The sequence below is a fragment of the Macaca thibetana genome, chromosome 13, assembly GCF_024542745.1.
Source record: "Macaca thibetana thibetana isolate TM-01 chromosome 13, ASM2454274v1, whole genome shotgun sequence".
Taxonomy (NCBI): Eukaryota; Metazoa; Chordata; class Mammalia; order Primates; family Cercopithecidae; genus Macaca; species Macaca thibetana.
In genome coordinates this window covers 20,617,550-20,638,331 of record NC_065590.1, presented here as the reverse complement: position 1 = coordinate 20,638,331, position 20,782 = coordinate 20,617,550, and the positions used below count along the sequence as shown (strand labels likewise).

Below are 20,782 nucleotides of genomic sequence, written 5' to 3'. Positions count from 1 at the left end.
TGCCCCTGCTCCCTTCAGATCCCAAGATCCCACTGGTGCGCAAGGAACCATGGAAAGATGCCCATGGGCAGGCCAGTGTGCCCAGGGTGGTCAGGAGAGGGGAGGCCAGGGTTCCTGCCCACACACTAACCCAGCATGGTGGCTTGCTTCAGAAACTGGAAGCTGGTTTCAAACGTCATCTGCTGTAGTGGGGAAGAGTTTGACCGGATCCCAAAGCGATTCAGTGGTTTGTAAACACCCTCAAAGCACATATAATCAGCAACCAGGGAGAGATGGCGAGGGTCGACCGCAATGCCTGTCACACGGGAGGTAAAATCAGAAGGGATTAAGCAGTGACCATGGGAACAGTCAGCAGACACAAGCCAGGCTGCCTCCACATCAGCACATGGCTCGGGAGTTAGACTCGGGCTCCCTGCAGCTTCGCCACCTGCTCACGCTACTTAACCCTTCCCCATGGTCTGGGGCATCTTTCCCTGACCCCTGCATCCTGCTTCCCGCTTCCCTCCAGCAGCACAGGAAATGAGGATCTAACCGCACTGTTTTCACTCGGGAACTGAAACTCCAAAGGCAGGATGGGGCCAAGTCATCAATCAGGAGCTTCCTCTAAGGGACCAGCAGATGAGACAGCACTGAAGCGGCCCCAATGATGGGAGATGTCACCTCTTCACAGATCTGCAGTCTCCTACAGGTGCACTCACTGCACCCGTGCTGCAGTGTTCGCCTTGGTGCTGGACTGACTCGGTGCTGGGCTGACATGGTCCTGGCCCTCCTGCCCTGAGCCTTCTGCTGTCCTGACTGGCGCCCAGACCTCAGGGTATTATCTGCAAGCTCCTCTTACCATACACGGCAAACACATCCTTGATCTCCTTCTCGATCACCCGCAGTGCGGCCTCGATGCCATACGTGTTGGCCATGGCATGGATGTCATTGGAGTAGAGGCGGCGCAGATCCAGGACCTGGAGAGAGGAAGGAAGGGATTTATTTAGAGGGCCTGGCCTTCTGCTCCCTTCTGCCTGCATATCTCCCCATGGCCGCTCTCTCTCTCCTTGTGTCTGGCAGCTTGGTACAGCTGATGACAAAGTGGTCAAGAGGTGGTCCAGGATTAGCAGAAGGAAATGGCTAGGCAGAGCTGCTGACGGCTCGCTGGCCGGGGCCCAAGGTCTGTATTGTCATTACAAGAATCCAGGGATAACTTCAGACACGCTTTAGACTATTCAGTAGGAACAAACGGATTTTTTCTTCTTATTTTTAAACTGACAGACCTATTTACTAGGATTAAGGCTTCCCTTGGGAAGCGAGGAAAGATCCCCCAGCAGCGACACATTACACACCCTCCAGGGTGCATGGAGTGCACGTGCGGTCAGCGGCACAGGCATCTGCTGGGCCTCACCAAGCGGCCAAGGCTGCGGCTGAGCTGTCTTGGAGAAGCCTCTCACCCTGCACTCTCAGCAGGTGCCAATCCTCCCTGCTCATCCTCTCGTAAGCGTTTGGTAAAAGGGTTCAGGGGAGCAGGAGACTTTGCAGGGTGGTCATTGGTGGAGGCAGAAGTGTACGTGGCAGGGGGAGCTTTGCCAGCCTACTGTAGACTTGTCGGGGGGTTAGGCTACAGGGCCCCAGTTCCTCAGTGTTCTGTGGGGGAAACCTAGAAGGTTCTGGGAGAGTCAGTGAAATGGGAGAACTTGGAGACACAGCTCAGAGGAAAGAACAGATGAAGTGGTGAGTAGGTGGGACAGGAATGCCAGGGCACCTCTACCCCTGGGACCCCCTTTACCAGATAAAGCAAGCAGCATCTAGGCAGGCGATGCAGCAAGGATTTCTTACAACCCCACTTCGGGAGGGTCTTAATTTCAAGGAAAAAACTACTCAAATTAGCCCGGGCGACTCTGGGTGGGATAAGTTCAGCAGGGTGCTTTACTGGGGGCCTGAATGAGGCTAACATGCCCGGGAATCCCCGGGAGGCGGATGAGGGCACACACACTTGGTTTGTGGAATGTGGCCTGGAAGCATGAACGGCTCAGGAAGGGCCAGAGTAAATCAGCTGGAGCGAGCGTCCCAGCGGCCGGGTCCAGAGACAATGTGGGGTGAGGGCTACCGCTTTGTCCCAGGCCAGCAGACAGCCTGTCGGGGGGGACGCTTACTTCTGCATACTTGAACAGCTCTGGGAGATTGATTCCTTCTGTGTTTAGCACAAGCTCCTTCTCGTTCTTATTGTTGGTTGTTTCATTCAGGAGGCACCGAGTGATGCCCTTGGTCGCATAGATGACAGCACCATGGGCCAAAGATACTACCAGGGAGCCCATGTCAAAGTTGATCTTCATCAGAGGGAGCTTCACAGTCACCTGCAAAACGAGGGAGAACTGGGTAGGGAGACAGCCACGTCAGTCCCCACAAAGAGGACTGGGGCGAGACTCCTTCCAAGCCTTTTCAGGAACTCCCTGGCTGGGGGAAGGAGATCCTGCTGGACAAGCCGGCAGGTAGTCTGAACACTGAAGATGGCTCAACTGCGCACAGGTCAGCCATCTCCAGTCCCCCAGATTCAAGGGAGAAACAGTGGGGTTGTTTTCACAGCTGTCGGTGACAACGCTGAGATTCACATCCACTCAGCACTGCCCTTAATGTCCTTAAAGACCACAAAGCACCGTACGTATTGTTTCACGCGTGCAATCCCATCAGTGATTCTTGTTATTACCCCATCACTTGGGAACCACTGAACTGGATCAAAGGAAAGACAAAGCATTAAATGTGTGCACATGTCTAGGCATCCAGACCATCCAGGCTTTAAGGGAAGCATGAAATCCCTAAAAAGATGGTGGCAGGGGCTGTGTGTGGGGGGAACTGAAGTGTCCCTGCCTGAGGGCACGAACAGTGTCTCTATAACATGTGTGGTCCATGTTAACATGTCTGTTGTACTGAAGATTAAAGGAGGTGGTGTACCTAAAGGGCCTGGTAGATCAGTCCGTTGTGTCTTGAAAGATCTGGAGAACTGGCTTACTAGGGGTTTGAAAATGACACGTGTGGGCCCTTTTTTGGGGCAAAGGGGTTTATAGCCATCACCAGATTCCCAAAGGGATCTGGGATTAAAAAGAACAAATGACTCTCACAGGCCCCAAACAGGAGGCCTGGGTGTGCTCTGAGTGGGAGGCCATGGGGAGTGCTGGCTGTCCCCTGCCCAGCTGTGCAGGGGAGCTCAGCAGGCCCCTTCCACACAGGCACTTGGCCAGCTGGACCAACCACCCAAGCCCTGGCCTGCACAGCCACACTGACCTGGCACCACAGACTCTCCTCAGTGTCGTACTGGTAGTCATCTATGAACGAGTGGATCTCACGCACAGCCTGGACCCGGCGCTCCATGGCCTCCGGCCCCTGGGGCTCCTGGCTGTGGGTGGGTTTCCGGGGCTGAGTCAGGAGGGCGGGAAGGGCCGGGTCCTCCTCGGCGCCCGAGCCCACCTCTTCATCTCGCTCTTGGGTCTCTCGAGCACCTTCCCTGTGCGGATTTCGTTCCTCCTGCATGTCTTCATCATCGTTCTCCTCTCCCTCCCTCTCCTCCTCTTCCTCACTCTCATAATCAACCTGGTAGAAAAGGGAGCACAGGCTGTGTCACCTGGGGCCCCACCATCTACCTGGATTCTGCCTGTGAAACAAAGATCCCTGCAAAGCCTTGGCTGGCCTGGGCTACCTAGGCCCCACCTACTCCACACTCCCGGCTCCTCTGCTCCGGCCTGGTTGGTCTTTCTTCTTCCTTTTGCCTTGAGAATGCCACCTCTCTGTCCCACTGAGCCCCTCACAGAGGTGGAGCTCACCCTCGCTTGGCCCTCGCTGGTGCACCCACTCACCAGTAAGTTCCCTCGGCCATAATGACAGCAGGGGACTGGTTTGCGGGAGGAGAGAGAGGTGTATTTTCATTGTAAAAACCAGAGGCAGCCTGACTTTTTCTCGCCAGAAGCCTGTCTGGGTCCTTGAGTCTGATTCAAGTCCAGGGATGGCCAGATCTAAATGGCAGTCCTGGAATGGACCTGTGCCAAATTCCCACCCTATGAACCCCATCTTCTCAAGAGAGAGGTGTGCTGGGCAGGCAGGTGCAGCTTCAGGGTTCCTTGTGGGTTCGTGGCATGACACAGAGGTGTGGCCTGGGTGCCGGGAGATAATCCCTCCAGGTTAACAGGGAAGGGGGCCAGGACCACAGCCCCTTCACCCCACACAGGGTCTCTCACCTCCTCCTCTTGCTTCTCCTTGCGTTTGGCATCAGAGGCATCGGCGTCCCCCTCCTCAGCTTCAGCATCCACAATATGTCCCTCATCTTCCTCATCGCCCTCCTGCTCTCCCTGTGGTTTGTGGGCAAGGAAGAAAAAGATTAACTCCAATATCTAGTGCTCAGTGAATCCATCCATCCACCCACCAACCCATCCATCCATCCATCCATCCATCCATCCATCCATCCATCCATCCATCCATCCATCCATCCATCCATCCATCCATCCATCCATCCATGCCCCACTCTTCTAACCCCTTCCCCCATCCAGCCACCACCCTCCGTCCACTGCCACTCAACCCAACTCGTCCACCGGCATCTACTCTGTCCAGCCCCGGATCCCAGGCCTCCTTCCCTTCAGTCTTCATCTTTACGTGCACTACTTACTTGCAAAATTTCATGCCTAAAAATTTAAAAAAAAGTGCCAGGACTTGCTTTCTTAGAAGAAGATGGTGTAAAATATTGTTCCAAATATTTCTGATCTACGCAGTTGTAGGCGGGGATGAGGAGGAAGGGTTATCTTGTGGAATACCGAATCTCTCTTCCTTTCTCCTCCTGAACTTGGCTCCTAGTTTTTTCTACTTTCCTTCTGGGTGAATTAAGAATTAAGACCAGGCAGCATTCTAAAGATAGTCCATGCCCACTTGTGCTTGAGCGAGCTAGCGGGTGGACTCGCCAAACAGGAGAGACCTAGCATTTTCCCTGGTGTAGGCCAGCCCCTCATTTTAGGGGTGAGGAGACAACTGAGACCACAGAGCTGGTTGGGGGCAGTCCCAGTCCACGTCATCCCCAACCCGAGCAGGCTCGCTGCTGGCTCAGACGGCACCCAGGGACCTGCTCCCACACCACCCTCAGGTCTGGTCTGCTCCTGGGTCTCCTGGCAGATGTCTGATTAGTTATTCCTGGACTATTTTGCTCCTACTGGTTTTCCCCTCTTCTTCCCCTTTTTATCACTGCAGCCCAACTTCCCTGCTTCCAGATACCTCTCTGGTCCCTGCCAGTGCCCTGGTGGGCCTCAGTTCATCTTGCCCAGGCAAGTCAAAGGCAGAGCCAAGGGAAACCAGAAGAAGAACTTTCAAAGGCTCAGTGCACGCCATGACCTTGAGTCCCTCCTCAGGATGAAGACCACTTATGGCGGGGTCTTAGAGAGCGGAGGATGATGCAGAGGCCCGCCCCGGGGCTGGCTACACCATGCTGCCTGGCAGCCTCACCTGCCTGGCCCATCAGGCTAAGAAGTGAATGCTGCTTCTGGGCTGTCTCAGAACAGCAGGCAAAAGCTGAGATAGGTAGGAGATGGGCCAGCACCAGGACAGGGCTGGAGGAGCACAGAGAACAGGCACAGTGCCTGCCCAGTCTGGGGGCTCTCCCTGTGCGACCCTAGTGATCCCCATGGACTCACTCACCCGACTCCTCCCTGACTCCCCAGCGTTGTCCAGATCCCGCTGCGTAGCTCTTCGAGTATTTACATTCCTGAAGGCTGATGCTTTATTATTCTTCTTTTTGATGGATTCCATCAGAAGTTTAAAGAATCTAAAATGAGAAGAAAGCCACAAAGCCCTGTGCAGTACCAGCATGTCCAGCCCTGCCCTCACTGCGGGGATGGGACGCTGAGGGATTCCCACAGGGGATTAGTGCATGAGATGGAGGCCCAGCCTCTCCTAGCCATTCACTTTTCCCTACCCACTGTTTTGGAACCATCTCTGGCGTGTCAGGAACACCGGTTCCACAGCCCGATAGGCCTGGTCTCAATATGTGCACTGCCACTCCCGGAGTATGAGTACGACAGGCACCTTCCTCAGCTTTAAGCCCCTTGTCTAGAAAATATGGTAATTACTACATATTCTGCCATCTTCTTTGCTAACGATGAGAAACAACCCTATGTCTGATTCCTCTCACAGGGCCTGGCAGAGTGGGTGCTTGGTGAAGGACAGTTGTAGGTGCTGCTGTGGTCGTCCTCTAACAAGGAAGGCAGAGTCTATTGTAGGAGAGGGGAACCCCACCCAGGACTAGGACCTTCCCCTGCCCACCACCTGCAGCATCTCCAGAAGGTGGTGTTGCTCCAGCCAGAGAACTCCCATCTCCTTGGTGTGGGAGCCCCAGCAATGTGATGAAACGACGACGACTTCGGAAGGGCTCATCAGAATTTCGAAGGGCAGGGATAACTTAGCTTGTGGCAATGAATTGTGTCAACAAGTTAGAACCACACCAATTTAAAAGATAACCAACCTGAAGCTCAGAACCTGGCCCCCTCCCCCTTCCTCTGGAGCCATCTATTTTTAGGGCCTCTTAGGATCCATCCTGTCCCCTCCATACCACTTCTTTCCTCATGTAACCCCTTGCCCGTCTTTTCCAACAGGCCAGAATAGCACACCAAAAGGGCGGCTTGTGACTGTGAGAATCAGGTCCTCACGCATGCAGCCAACCATCCCATTTTCTCTGAGCGCCTATACTGTCCCAGCATGTGCCAGCCCTGGCGGCAAAGCAAGGAGGAAAAGACAGGCTCCAGGCCCTCAAGGAGCTTAGAGTCTTCATTTGAAAAGCAGGCAGGTCAAATGTATACTATTTTGCTCATTAAAAACAAAAGAATGCCACTCATCTTAACCAATATTATTATTATTATTTGTTTGTTTGGTTTTTTTTTTGAGATGGAGTCTCCCTCTATACCCCAGGGCTGGAATGCATTGGCGCGATCTCGGCTCACTGCAACCTCCGTCTCCCGGGTTCAAATGATTCTCATGCCTCAGCCTCCTGAGTAGCTGGGATTACAGGCAGGCACCACCGCGCCCAGCTAATTTTTCTATTTTTAGTAGAGACGGGATTTCACCATGTTGTCCAGGTTGATCTTGAACTCCTGACTCAGGTGATCTACCTGCCTCGGCCTCCCAAAGTGCTGGGATTACAGGCGTAAGCCACCGCACCTGGACCCCAATATTATTTTTGAACTTTTTAAAGGTGTACATAGTTTGCCCTTGGCAGAAAAAAAGCCCCCTCATCCATTAATCCAGACAAGAGCTTGTTTACCAGGCACTGGGGACAGGAACAGGATGGCTAGATGAGAGGAGGCCGGGCTTGACTTTAGAAAGATACAATCCCACTGGAAAGAGAGGACGGGAGAGATGTTTCTGTAAGGACAGGTTCAGGTGAAAGTCCTCATCCTGCCACAGACTGGAGAGGAGGGCCTTGATCTCATCTGCAACATGGATCACTCTCACTCCGTGCTCGAGGCTACTGTGCAGAGTGGAGGAGATGGAATGAGGCGGAGTGGGGGTGTGGGGCTCAGCTGCTACCACACACAGGGCTGCTTCCCACAGCTGGGCGCCCAAGCCTGTCTCAACTTGTGGCAATGTCACGGCTTTGATGCTTTTGCTCTCAGCATTTCACATCCGGCCTCAACTCTAATTGCCCATCTGCTCCCTCCACCCTGTGCACCCTTTGGGCCTTTGCTTGAGCTGCTCACTCTGCCAGCGACTTCCCTGGCCAATATCTACCTACTGAAGCTGTACCCATCCTTCAAGGCTGTAACTCCTCAGCAGCTGTAACTCCTCCAAGAAGCCCTCCCTGATTTCCCCAGTTGGGAATGCTTTCTGCCTTCCCTGCCTCTTTTGGTGACCGGGACTTGTGGAGAACATAGGAGGTGAGGAGGCAGAATGAACGCCTGGTGAGTAAGTGGTAGGCATGCGACCAGTGTGCCAGTTTTCCTGGAGGTGCAATTTGCCCTTCTGTGATTTTGCCAAGAGCAGGGGAACTAATGGTCCACAGTGACTGCCTTCTCAAGGTTGTGCTGTTCATCAGAATGTAGCAACTGAAAGGGAACAGGAAGGGCAGGGGCAGAGAAGCCTTCCATCCCACGTAAATAATTACAAACAGAGCACATGACCCCTGGCGGTTTCTGAATGCGCCTGGCAACAGCTCCACCACCTGCTGTTTGGAAAGTCAGATTCACAGAAGCTACAATTACAGACCCGCAGCTCGGTCTTTTCATGGCTAGGGACCAGAGGCCAAAACTTACAGCCCCTAACTCCTAGCTCAGTGCTCTTCCCACTTCACCTCCCCGGCCACCTGCCAGACAATTTACACAAACAGTCAACGTGACAGGTGCCAGTGCAGAGATCTGGGGGGCCTTCTATGCTTGTATATCTCTACCTAGGGAACCATCGGTCTTGTGTTTTTTTTCTCCAGGCTCTGTCAAGAGTCTCATGACCCCACAGCTGGGAGAAGGGAGGGTGGGGGCAAAGAGAAAGAAAAGGAGGGTGGTAGGAAGGAAAGGGGAGGGAAGGGAGAAAGGAAGGAGAAAAAGCTTCTTGGGGGTCGGCTGCTCTTTTGAAAGTGCACTCACACTTCCTCCCATTTCCTGTGGGCAGCCAGAGGCCTGAACGCAGCTGCTCTGCTGCCTGGGGCCTGACACAGGGAGTCCAGACCATACCCAGCTCATCCACGGCCCCATCTTTTAGCTCTGCCTAACCCCTCAGCCCCATTCTCCTCAGTCCTTCAGGCCACCTCCACCGAAAGCCACCGCACATGGCTTTATTTTTCACGGCTTTTCAAGCACACAAGCGAAACACAGGGAGGAGGTGAAAAAGTACTTCACGGCTGGGAACAAGCCAGGGCTGTCTCTCATCAGGAAGAAGTCTTAAAAAGTGATTTCCTATTTTCAATTCCATGAGGTAATATAAGTAAAAAGAACCCCAGGACAGGCTGGCGCCGGCCTCATGCCAACCTATCTGCTGGGCAGGCCTGGGCCTCCTGTGAACAGAACTGGGGCAGAACATCTAACTCCGCCCACCCTTGGTTATTCTCAAGAGGCCATGAAATCTGAATTCCCATTTCTCAGAAAACTGCTGCCAGGCCAGCACAAATGTCCCCCGCACTTGGTAGTTATGTTCCTTGCTGTTAATTAAGGAGCCGGCAAGTGGGTGCACACAGTACTCCCCTGCCACTCTGCCCAGTGCCCAGATAGCACGGAGGACCACTTGACAGAAGGAACGTTCTCAGCCCAGGCCGGCACCAACGCAGCTGCTCCCAAGGCCCAGCCAACAACTTCACCCAGGGCTCATGAACTGGGGCAGGAAGCACCGGGCCAGTGACCCCCGTCCAAAGGATTGAGTTCACATCCAAGCTCGTCCACCCCAAGACCCACCATCCCAAATGCCACCTGCACAGAGGGCTGGCTCGAGGCCAGGCCCCATAAGGTGAGAGGGCAGAGGGCTGAGGGCAGAAAAGTCGTACTGTGTTGCCCACGCCTGTCCCTGTGACTCGGCGGCGAATGGGCATGGCTCAGTATGTGTTTGTGGAGGGAGCTTTCTGCTTCTGCTCTGTCAGTGTTTCTCTATCTGAGCAGCTCCCAGAAGACCCGAGAACTGGTCTAGATTAGAGACAGTGGTCAGTGGCCTATGGCCAGATCCTGCAACAGATGAGATCCATCTGGGCCTTACTGGGCTTTTAAAAACACAGGAATTAGTTGCTGATGTTTAAAAGTCAGGAGACCTCAATTATATAAAAGCAAAGGCAAGTAACCAAGTGACCCAAGAAAGAAAAAAAACGTAGGGGGTGGGAAGCTTGTTTTCTTTCTTTTAAAATCAAAAGATCTGGCCCCCTGACCCCCATTCCTGCATGGTAACCGATGCCCCTTGACACAGGTTCCACACTCTTCAGTCTGCCGGGGGCCCCCAAGCCTGCTTCACTGCCCTGTCACCTGCTGGGCTATGCAGCCTGTTTGTGTTCACACTTCGCCGTCTAGGGTTAGCTGGTGAGTCAAAAGTGCTTCGTGGCCTCTTCCGGGCTTGCCCCAGTCCCCCAAAAGCCCATCCTCCTGCTCCCCTGAACTCAGCATTGCGGCCTCTGCTTTTCAAATAGCTAACAGCAACTTGAACTTGAGACAAAAGTTCCTTTTCCCTACCGGACAGGAACTCGAATTTCTCTGGAGGCAATCCTGGTTATAGAATGGAGATCTAAGAGCAGCACGCCACCCACACATTGTTCATTATTCACAGAATCTAAATGCATCAGGAACCACATTATACTGCCTGAAGTAACACCCTAGCAAACATTAACAGCATGTGCTGCTCCGACACCACAGAGGCACCGCTTTGACACTGCTCCCTTCTGTTTACCACACCCACATTTCCATGTCTTAATGCCTGCAAGCCCCAGAAGACAACAATCCTGACGTCAACCCAAGAGAAGAAATGGGCTCAGGGAGTGACATGTGGCTAACAAAGTCACACCCACAAGCCAGACTGGGGTTCAGGTTTCCAGATCAGGCTGCAAGGCCTTCTGTTTTCCTAAACACTTCCCTTGAAGGGCTCATTTGGGAAAAGGCACTCAATCTCTAGGAGCCTTGTGGCTAGGTGCTTCCTGCCTCAGTTCATGAGCATTCTTTGGGTCAAGGTCAATGACAATCACAGCCTGAGCCCTGACCTTGTTTCCATGAAGCGCAGGATGTCCTCGGGTCTCAGGCACTTCTCCTGCTGGTAATATGCATGTGGCAGGAACTGAAACCGCAGCTGGTACACCCGGAATTTGTTCTGTTTTTCTTCCATACAGAAGGACTCCTGGACGTCAATTTTCTGCAACACCTGGAACCAGACGGACAGAGAGAACTTGACTTGTTCAGGTCCTCGGTGACTGTGCAACGTGAGTGGGTTACAAGACCCAAGGGTTTACAGAGATAGCAGCTGAGAACACAGGCCAAACCCCAAAGAAACCCTGGCAAGCTATACTGGTGTGGGTCTGCTGGGGGCCCACAGCCTGCAGTCACCTCCAGAGAGTGGCCTGAACCTCCTAGGAGTGGCCTCAGCAGAGCTGGTAGGCAAACTCAGGAAATGGTTTATTTTTCAGGCACAGGAGGATGCTGTGGAACTAATGACTCTCTTAAAAGCTTCCTGATCCGTCTCTGCTCAGCACCTGGCAGACACAGCTTCTCTCTCATTGGTGGGAATCTGAGCCTAGGGTCAGTGCAGTAAGCAAAGCCTGTTCTTCACACATGGGGAGGATATAGGAACGTGCCTTCACCCCATCTGTAGCCCGGGAAGGAGACGTTACCTCCCCTAAGCACACCCTGGTGAGTTGCTTCTTCAGGCTTTTCACTCTCTTCAGGGCTTTCTTGGTGTTGAGCACGGGCACGCTCATCATGGGTGTCTTGATGTTGGCGCTGGCCACCATGAGAATCTCCCGCAACCTGTCACAGAATAAGGACACATCCAATAATGAGCGGCAACCAGACCCTCTGTTTGGGTGCAGCTTCTCCTAATGATGTCAGAGTTCTTCTGGGATCTGAGAGAGGTCTGGGGATCTCACAGGGATAATATGCTGGATCAGAGAATCCCAGCTCTGGCCCTGTGTGCAACAGTAAGGGACTCCCCTGTCCCTCCCTGCTTCCTCCCTGGAGTGCCCACTCCTTGAGCTCAGGGCTTTGTCTGATTCTTGTTTCCTGTCACCTGTGCCTTGCAAACAGCAGGTGCCTGCTGATGCTCACTGAATGAACAAGCGATGCAGGAAGGCAACTAACACCCACAGTGCTCCTGCTGAGCTCAGCCAGCCCTCACTGCCCGGATGTACGGTGAGTCCCAGCCTCTGGCGTTCCACAGAAGGACCCCCTGAGGTTTGGAAAGTGAGGTACCTGTCCAGAGTCCATCTGCTAGACAAAGGCAGGGCCAGGGACTGAATGCAGATGGGTCTGACCCCACACTCATTCCCCTTGCCCAGCGCATATATTCACCTGAAGGGCCAGGGCCCAGGGCCACGTTCTATGTGAATGGTTCCCCGGAGTTGGGCAACCAGGCACCCTATGTGGGGCTTGTTAACAATGTACGTTCCTGAGTCCCTCCCCCAGCAGTGTGCAGTCTCACAGGCATCCCCAGGAACTTGGAGGCAGGAGTTGGCAGAGGGATAAATGGAGATCCTACCAGGCCTGGGCACCAAAGAAACCAGCCGGGCTCTGGAAATTCTAACCCTGATCCCCACTCTAATGAGACCCTGTCCCTCTCTCTCTCTCTCTCTCTCTCTCTCTCACACACACACACACACACACACACACACACACACTCCCTCCCTCCCTCTCATTAAATGACTCCTTCTCCAGGAGAGGCTAGGACAGACCCCACCCCGTGCTCCCTTGTGCTCCACACCTTGGAATGCCCAGGGTGACGTTCATCTCTCCTCTGCCTGCAAAGTGGAAGGTGTTGAGGGTCATCTGGGTGGAGGGCTCTCCGATGCTCTGGGCAGCTAGCAGGCCCACAGCCTCACCCGGCTCACACAGTGAGCGCTGCCACTTCAGCTGCAGCAAGGTCCTCAACCTAGAGAAGGCAGTGGGGGTTGCGGGGGGCGGTGGCAGGGTCAGAAGCAGACACCACAGACTGTCATTGCTGCCCGAAACCCAGAAACCTGAAACCTCTACCTCTTTCTGGACTCGTTTTTCCTAGGCAAAAGATCCCTCTAATCTTCAAATTCCCACCAGTGACCCTGAGATGTCCTGAAATTACACAGCACAGATCCCAGCTGGGCGGCTGAAGCTCTAGACATTCATGCTTGGACTCTTCATGTTTGCCTCCAGAATGTCACATGTCCACTCTGGGCCTGTTACCACAAGCCCCCTAAGCAGGAAAATTTCTGGGTTCATTATTCACTTTTTCCTTTATTCATTCTTTTTTCTCAGTCATGACCATTTGGAGACAGCTTAAATCTCCTGCTAGGCCATTATGGGGATGGGGGTGATGAGAGTGTTTATATTTTTAGTTAGTGCCAATGGCTGCAGCCCACATCAGAAGTATTCATGCTGCACAATTCTGTAATTTACTAACCATTTTTCCTATGAAGCCTGACCCTGTAAGAACAGCCACAAGGAGCACTGAGCTACACTCTGTGTGTGTGTGTGTGTGTGTGTGTGTGTGTGTCTGTACTAGTCCAAGCTGAGGCCTTCAAATGGGAACCCAAAGTTCAAAGGATCACTGGAGTAATCAGATCCAAGACCTCATGAAAAGTTAAGACCTCGTGTCCCTGGGCATGAATGACCTGTCCTGGGTCACACAGTTGGCAGCAGCTGAACAGTGGATTCCCTGACTCTCAGTCAGCCCCACCTACCACACCAAACCCAAGAGAGCAGACACTCCTGCAAGCCTCTGTCCCAGCAGACCACTATCCCTATCTTGGCCCGGAGTGGGGTGTCCACTCCTGCCTCCCTGCACTTGTTCACTCCTGGGCCCTCGGGGCTTGCGTGGTACCCCTGGCTGTCTTACTGCCCTCCCTCTACCTGGAGTCTCAAACCCAGGAGGCAGCCCTCTTCTCCTGGAGTGGGTGGGGCAGGGGCTAGGAGGTAGATTCTCCTGTACATGTTGTGCAACAAATCACTGTCATTACCTGTCGAGAGAAAGCTCTGATTTCTCATAACTCTTCTCTGTCTGAGCTGCCCACTCTTGACTATAGTCATCAACCTTTGTTTCAAACGTTTCGGACACTGATGCAAAGTAGATGTCAGGACGCCAGACAGACAGACTGGGGTCAGGACAAGTGGCCGCCTTCTTCTGGTATTTCCTTCGGCTTTCCTCATCCAACTCATACCACATCCTCAGCATCTGAGTGGAAGGATGGGTCTCAGCTATGTGGGAGGGATACCCAGTAGCATAAGAGGGATCAAAAGCATTGGCTTCCAATAATAAAGGGAGACAGAAAGACAGAAACCTCATTGCAATGAGAAACCATCTCCCCATTTAAAATGGGGAAAGACTTCAATCTGTCCTAGTTCACCCTGCTTGACTACAAGCCTAGCAGCTCTTCATCCTGGCCCATTCAAGCCCAGAGAGGGCGAGCATGTAATTTACTGAGCAAACTGGGATTCTTTTAGAGTAAAACAGGAGACTGTTATGATTAAGTTAGGACAAGAGGCAAAGCCACGACTGTCTCAGGCCAGCTAGGACACAGTCACTGTGCTGGATCCATGCTTATTTCTGGATCCAGGCTCTTTCACATGCTCTGTGACCCTCAAGGCAGTCCCAAAGTGACTGCTTCAGAGATCCCCTGCTTCTGGCTCCCAGGTGTGCTTGGCTGATGGGAGGCGCCAGCAGCAGAGGGAAAAGCAGGAGGAAGGGGATCCTGGTATTTATCCCCAACCCCCCTCTAGTGGGTCTCTACCCAGGGCTCTGTCCAGTGGCCCTAGCACATAGCCGTCCTCTCCATTTCTCATGACTGCTCCCCATTCCTTCACACCTGGGATTGTGGGAACCCCAAAGTCACAGGCCCCAGTTAGTTCCCCCAAACCCTGCCTACACCCTTGTTAAGAATCCCTGCCTTACATTCCCATTTGAGAGCCATTCTGTTCTGACTGATGGTGAACAAGGCTGGAATTCATGATTCTACCTTCCCTTAGGAAAACAGCCCCTCATCTGTCACCCACTGACTAAGCCTGGATGTGCTGGATGTTAAGGACATCATCTCCCTGTGTCACCTCCTGAGTCCTGGGGCTGCGGCCATTCCGGTTTTCACTCTCAAGGTTCAGGGCTTTCACAGCTGCCTGAATTTTCTGGGAATAACTCAAGAAGGCGCCTCTTCTCAGCAGGGTGTTGGGGTGCTTGCTTTGCCATTTTTTGATAGCTCTGAAGTGGCGGAGAGCTTTTTTGGGATCTGCTCTGGATAAAACTTCATGGAGATGCTGCGATTTCATTATCACCTAAACAAACAAACAAACAAATCACACACGAGATCAAAGAGATGAAGGTGTGACAGAGGGCCATGGAGCACAAATTCAGGGGACCCAGGTGGCTGGTGTGGAGCCCTCATGATGGGGCCGAGCATCCACTCTGAGAGGCTGAGCATCCATTGCTAATCAGGGCCCTCACCCTGTGCAAACCAGATTTGGGAACCAATGGTCTTGGGAGCAGAGGGAGACACAGGAAAGAAAGCAGCACACTCAGAGCCCCTCCAGGAGCATAAGGGAGTTTCTGGGAAGAAAGGAAGAGGGGAAGAGTGATGGCCAAGTTCAGGGATAGGAACCGGGATGGAAAGGACTCAGCACCAGAGTACAACCCTCAATTCTACCGTCAGCTTGATGACCTTGGACAGGTCACATCGGTTTCAGTTTCCCTGTCTGCCAAATGGGGTGACTTCCCAGTCAACAGTGATGGTCACTACAAGGGCATTAAGGTATAGAATGAAAAATCATGAGTTTGTGTCTGATGGGCCCATGTTCAAATGCTGGCTCCGCCACTCACCGACTGTTTACTTACGCTTTGATACTCAATTGCCTCAGCTGCAACATGGACAGAGTAATGCTTACTTCCCTGGGTTGCAGTGAGGAGGAAAATGGATAGTATTGATAGTGTGCTTTAGCTGAGGGCCCAGCACGTGGCAAATGGCCCCAAAGAGTAGGTATTATTCCAGAGGTGCTCATGCCCTCCAGCCACCTCAGATGATGAAAGTTCATAGGCTTTGAAACTGTCAAGTGTTTCAGGGAATAGACTGATGTCTTATAAACTCTTCCCACTCTACTTTCCAGTGGCCACTTGGACTGGGTTGCGAAGCTCAGTGCATTCCAGTTCTCTAACCTCAGTGGGGGAGGTCCACTGCTCAGTCCCCAGGCTCTGGGGTCTAGCACACTACCTCGTAGTTGCTGGCCAGGAAGGGGAACTGCTTGGGCTGCAGGAACTGTGTCTTGGGGATGTCCAGGCCATCCTCCCCATACAGGAACTGCACCACACTGCCGTCGCTGTCACGGACCGTGAGATCATACTGCACGACCAGCCCCTCCAGGTGCTTGATGATGCACCTGTAAGGACACCATCGGCTCAGTCCCCGCTGGCTCATCACCTCCCAGGGCGGCCTCTGATGAGGGTTGGGGCGGTGGAGGGGAGGGAAAGGGGGGCTGCTGTTCTGCAGGCAAGCAAGACTTTGGAACACAGGCTGGATCCAATGCCCCAGGGTCTGGGTTGGCTCCAGTGTCCCCCAGCCAGAGGCTGCATTTCCTGATGGTTTTCTAGGAGGAAGAGGCTGCAGCCATGTGAGAGGCTTGGCTGCCACCCCTAGAACTGGGCTCCCATCTAGCCCCAGCTGCTGAGATAACTGCCTGCCCCTGCACTCTCCTGCAGTGCAGAACTCCCCAGAGACCAGTGTCCTTAGAACCACAAGGTGGGCGAACCAGGGGAGCTGTCAAGGATTCTCAAACTTGGTCAACCCAAGGATCGCCAAGGACACTAAGGGGAATTAGGAACTAACCACTGATGTGAATCCCTCTGCAGGCGGCCTTTCTCCTCGGTTTTATCTCAACGTCTCCTGCTCTCTGCCCCGGTCCTAGCCCCTTTGCTCACCTCTCTGGACACTCTGCCTAGGTTTCCCCTCCTGCCACCCTAACAGGGGGCTTCCCAGGAGTCACTGTCCCCCCACCCCAAGCTGTGAGGACAGAGCTCAATGTTAGTCACTACTGTCTCGGCAGCTGAGCCTTTCAGGAAGCAAGACAAGCTTGCCACTGCCCAAGACCTTCTCCCACAGCCATAGCTTCCCCCAGGGAACGGCAGACCCTCAGAACACAGAGCCCTTTGTATAAGCCTCTGAGCTCATGCTCTACCGATCCTGCGAAGGGGAAGTGTCTGCTGCTTTCTGCCTCAGGCCATTCATGGAAATTCTTCAAAAGTTTTTTCATCCAAGGAATCTTTTTTTCTTTTTGAGACAGAGTCTTGCTCTGTTGCCCAGGCTGGAGTGCAGTGGCCGGATCTCAGCTCACTGCAAGCTCCGCCTCCCGGGTTCACGCCATTCTCCTGCCTCAGCCTCCCGAGTAGCTGGGACTACAGGCGCCCGCCATCTCGCCCGGCTAGTTTTTTGTATTTTTTAGTAGAGACGGGGTTTCACCGTGTTAGCCAGGATGGTCTTGATCTTGTGACCTCGTGATCCACTCATCTTGGCCTCCCAAAGTGCTGGGATTACAGGCTTGAGCCACCGTGCCCGGCCCATCCAAGGAATCTTAAACGAGCTGTTAATATAATGTGAAAGATGATGCGATGAAGGGTCCTGGCACCCTACCTCAAGGTGCACGGCAGACACATTTTACCTTTGGAGATAACCTGAGCGGCTGGTTTTCACAGCAGTGTCGACCAGGCCCTCTCGTCCTGCCATGCAGTGGAAGAAGAACTCCTGCAGAGAATGGGACCCAGGTCCCAAAGGTGACAGTGAGGACAGTGTGCTTCTTGAAGGGCTCAGGCCAACACCTCCAGCAGCCCTTCCTGACCAGACAGGCCACTCCCTTCCCTGATCTCCTAGGACTTTTTGACCTCAACAGCTACAACAGCCCCCAGTGTCTTCTGCCCTACTCTGTAGGGCTGTCATAGTTCACCTACAATTAAGCCTAGAAATAAGGGAAAAAACTACAGAAAAACCAAAATACATACAGGAGGTTTGATGCCGGTGAGGAATCTGCCAGTGACAAAGCCACCAGCCCTGGGGGTGAACTCATAAGGCTCAAAGCAGGGCAGTGACTTGCCAGACGCCATCAGCGGGGGTCTCCGACCTTCCAATTCAATCTGGCCCAGGAGGCACGAGATCTGGAGGACAGGAAACCCACAGGAAACTGAAGATCCACACGTGTTTTTAACAGTGCTTTGTCCCAGCAGGGAAAGTATAATCTGACCTTGAAGAAAAGCTGCATGGAAACTGAGTTCTTGAAGGCTCACCTACATTTCTAAACAAACCAGGAAGCTTTCATTTTAAGAAAAAAAAATACCTGCATCTTCCTTTTGTTGACTGATCTGGATTTTCACATTTGGGGTCAGTTGAAAATAGGTGCTGTCTAGAAAAGGAGCCATGTCTCAGAATCATCTCATGTTATACCTGTAAGGGACTGGAGGGTCCTGATGGGGAAAGAGAGGCCTGCAGGAAACAGCCATTTACTGCGATCCTCACATTCTAGAGCCAAAAGGGAATTCAGGGCTGGGTGTGGTGGCTCACATCTATAATCTTAGCACTTTGTAAGGCTGAGGCAGGAGAATCCCTTGAGCCCAGAAGTTTGAGACCACCCTGGGCAATACAGGGAGACTCTGTCTTATTTTCATTAAAACAAAAACAACAACAAAAATGGGAACTCAAGCTATTGAGCTGTTTGCTTAGAAAGTTGCCTGTTAATACTCTTGGAGTGCTGGAGTACAGCAGTATATCTAGGTTTTGATTTAGTCAGGGGATTTCCTAATGGCTTTCGGCCTTTCTGTTGTCACACTCAACAGATAATGGGGTGGGACTTTAGACCCTCTTAAGGTCATTAAGGTTTAAGGTTAAGAAATCTCTAGGACAATGTTTATAACTTAATATTAAGAAAAGAATGGCCAGGCGCAGTGGCTCATGCCTGTAATCCCAGCACTTTGGGAGGTCGAGGCAGGCAGATCACCAGGTCAAGAGATTGAGACCATCCTGGCCAACATGGTGAAACCCTGTCTCTACTAAAAATACAAAAATTAGCCGGGCATGGTGGCACATGCCCACAGTCCCAGTTACTAGGGAGGCTGAGGCAGGAGAATCTCTTGAACCTGGGAGGCGGAGGTTGCAGTGAGCCGAGATGGCGCCATTGCACTCCAGCCCAGTGACAGAGCAAGACTCCATCTCAAAAAAAAGAAAGAAAGAAAAGATCATGCAAAATTACATCAAAATTGTGTGAGTATACATAATGTATCTATATAACATGAATATATGCAATAGTACAGTTTGTAAATTTATAATATATAACTACATTATACATATCCCATCTGCATAGTCATAGCTACATCTGCCTTTAACATTGGCATGTTAACAGTGTTTAGCTCCTGTACTGATTTCTACATGCTTTTCTCTTTTTCAGTATTTGCCACGTTTTATAGGGAACAAATTGAAACCACCTCCTGCTATCACCCACCCGCCTTTGCTGACACCTGTAAAGTTGCCAACCCGCCTCTGCCCACACCTGCATCGTGTTCACAGTTGAACCTTTGGCTCCCGACTGCACCATCATCTGCAGGCTGTTCTCTGGGAACTGTCTGTGTAGGCCAAAAGGCATGCATGCCTGCAGATTAAATCAGCACACAGTGGTCAGTGACTTCGCCCCCTTTAAAAATCCCAGAATCAGGATGTAAATCCAGGAGGCAGAAGCAATACAGCCAGAATATTTATTCAGACCTAACTGCCACATCCCACTCGAGGTAAGGGAAAGCCTCATTTGGCATTAATCCTTCTCTGGAACCCCTAAGAGGTCAAATAGGTGCTCCCTGTCCTGCACTTGCTGGACTTCCTCTGCCAGGATCCCTGAGGTTCCATTCATTGGCCAAAGAGCAGCAAAAAGGGAGAAGGAAAAGGAGAAGCAGTGGGGCTGGCAGATCCAGTTCGTGATTCTAAAAAGAAGCTGGAGAAGAATAAAATTTAAGGTGATGCCCTTGATTAGCCCAGCAGAGCCTGGCCTGGGTCCTCTCCCAGCGTGAATACCAACGTCCACATCATGTCATATTTACGAACATGCCACCCGAGCCCCAGGCAGGAAGCTCTGCCTTGGCTCAAGGGCCAGCAGAACCAAGCATGCCTCTTCACGGGGAGCCTGGGGAGATGCTGGGAAGGGGGCTCTGAGTCTGGGGCTTTTAGCCTGTGCCTGGAATTCCACAGACTCAGCCCAACACAGGAGAGGCAGAGCCTGGGTGGGCAGAGGTGATGGGAAGATGGCAACTGGAGGGACAAGAAACCATTCTGAGATGCATCTGAAGACAACTTCCCTACTCCCAGCATGCCCAGTCAGCCCTAGAAGCTGAGCCTCCTGATTCTCAGGGAGGTGCTAGGAAAGCTCCTGTCAACAAAACCCCTCAAGGATGGAACCTGTCCCCATGAGAGGTCAGTCTTCTCGGCGGCCTAAGGGATGCTAAAAGCCAGGCAAGAGAGCACCACAGACAAACTTTGTCTTTTGATGAGCATTAGCATTGCCTCCTCCTCACCACTCCTCAGGCTGGGCCCTGAGGGCCTAGGAGGCAGGGTGAGGGCCAAGCCAGCTCCTCCAAGCAGCAGGATGGACAGCCCTGGCTCTGGGGCAGAAAGGCAGAGAAAAGCAGTCTGTGGTTTCAGCTCATGCAGAGATTTCCCTCTCGTTTCTCAACTGCCCAGGAACTGGCTTGGCATTGTGTAATAGTAGCTCCTGAAGCCTCTTTGCAGCCCTGTGAGGTGCTGCCCCTCAGCCCCACTTCCAGGTGAGGAAACCAAGGCAGGGACTGGTTATCTCACTTGCCCAAGGTCACACAGCAAGTTCAAGGCAGAGCCAGGACTGGAACCTGAGTCTTCACTGCTGGCTCTGCTGCACAAGCAGCAGGGGCGATCTGGGTCCCTCACCCTGCTTATTCACCCCTGGTGGCCCCATTCAGCCCCTTGAATGCAGTCACCCCAAAATAAAAACATTTAAAAAGAAAAACAGCACAAAGCATTCTCTCTCACCACTATTCCGAGGCCTGTCTAGACCCTAACTGGGGAAGGGAACAAAGCCCTGGGCCCTTCAAAACAATGAGTTCTACCCATCCCACCTCACATCTCACCTAGTCAGCTGTTAAACAGCCAAAGTGC

General features: G+C 52.6%; 2 protein-coding genes across 4 annotated transcripts in view; one reads left to right on the top strand and one right to left on the bottom strand.

Moving 5' to 3' along the window:
- Positions 1-20,782, top strand: part of MRPL35 (mitochondrial ribosomal protein L35) — a 536,751-nt gene that overhangs the window by 375,963 nt on the left and 140,006 nt on the right. The window lies entirely within an intron of this gene.
- The window catches only part of POLR1A (RNA polymerase I subunit A), a 68,197-nt gene that overhangs the window by 6,861 nt on the left and 40,554 nt on the right, over positions 1-20,782 (bottom strand). Inside the window, exons 17-31 of the mRNA XM_050755213.1 lie at positions 19,155-19,253; positions 17,617-17,769; positions 17,280-17,362; positions 15,839-16,004; positions 14,688-14,909; positions 13,604-13,818; positions 12,376-12,543; positions 11,291-11,426; positions 10,667-10,824; positions 5,653-5,779; positions 4,212-4,322; positions 3,265-3,570; positions 2,139-2,339; positions 839-956; positions 131-295 (exon numbers count right to left, since the gene is read on the bottom strand). Of these exons, the coding sequence (XP_050611170.1) occupies positions 131-295; positions 839-956; positions 2,139-2,339; positions 3,265-3,570; positions 4,212-4,322; positions 5,653-5,779; positions 10,667-10,824; positions 11,291-11,426; positions 12,376-12,543; positions 13,604-13,818; positions 14,688-14,909; positions 15,839-16,004; positions 17,280-17,362; positions 17,617-17,769; positions 19,155-19,253 (2,428 nt within the window). The remainder of the gene's footprint in view (positions 1-130; positions 296-838; positions 957-2,138; positions 2,340-3,264; positions 3,571-4,211; positions 4,323-5,652; positions 5,780-10,666; positions 10,825-11,290; positions 11,427-12,375; positions 12,544-13,603; positions 13,819-14,687; positions 14,910-15,838; positions 16,005-17,279; positions 17,363-17,616; positions 17,770-19,154; positions 19,254-20,782) is intronic.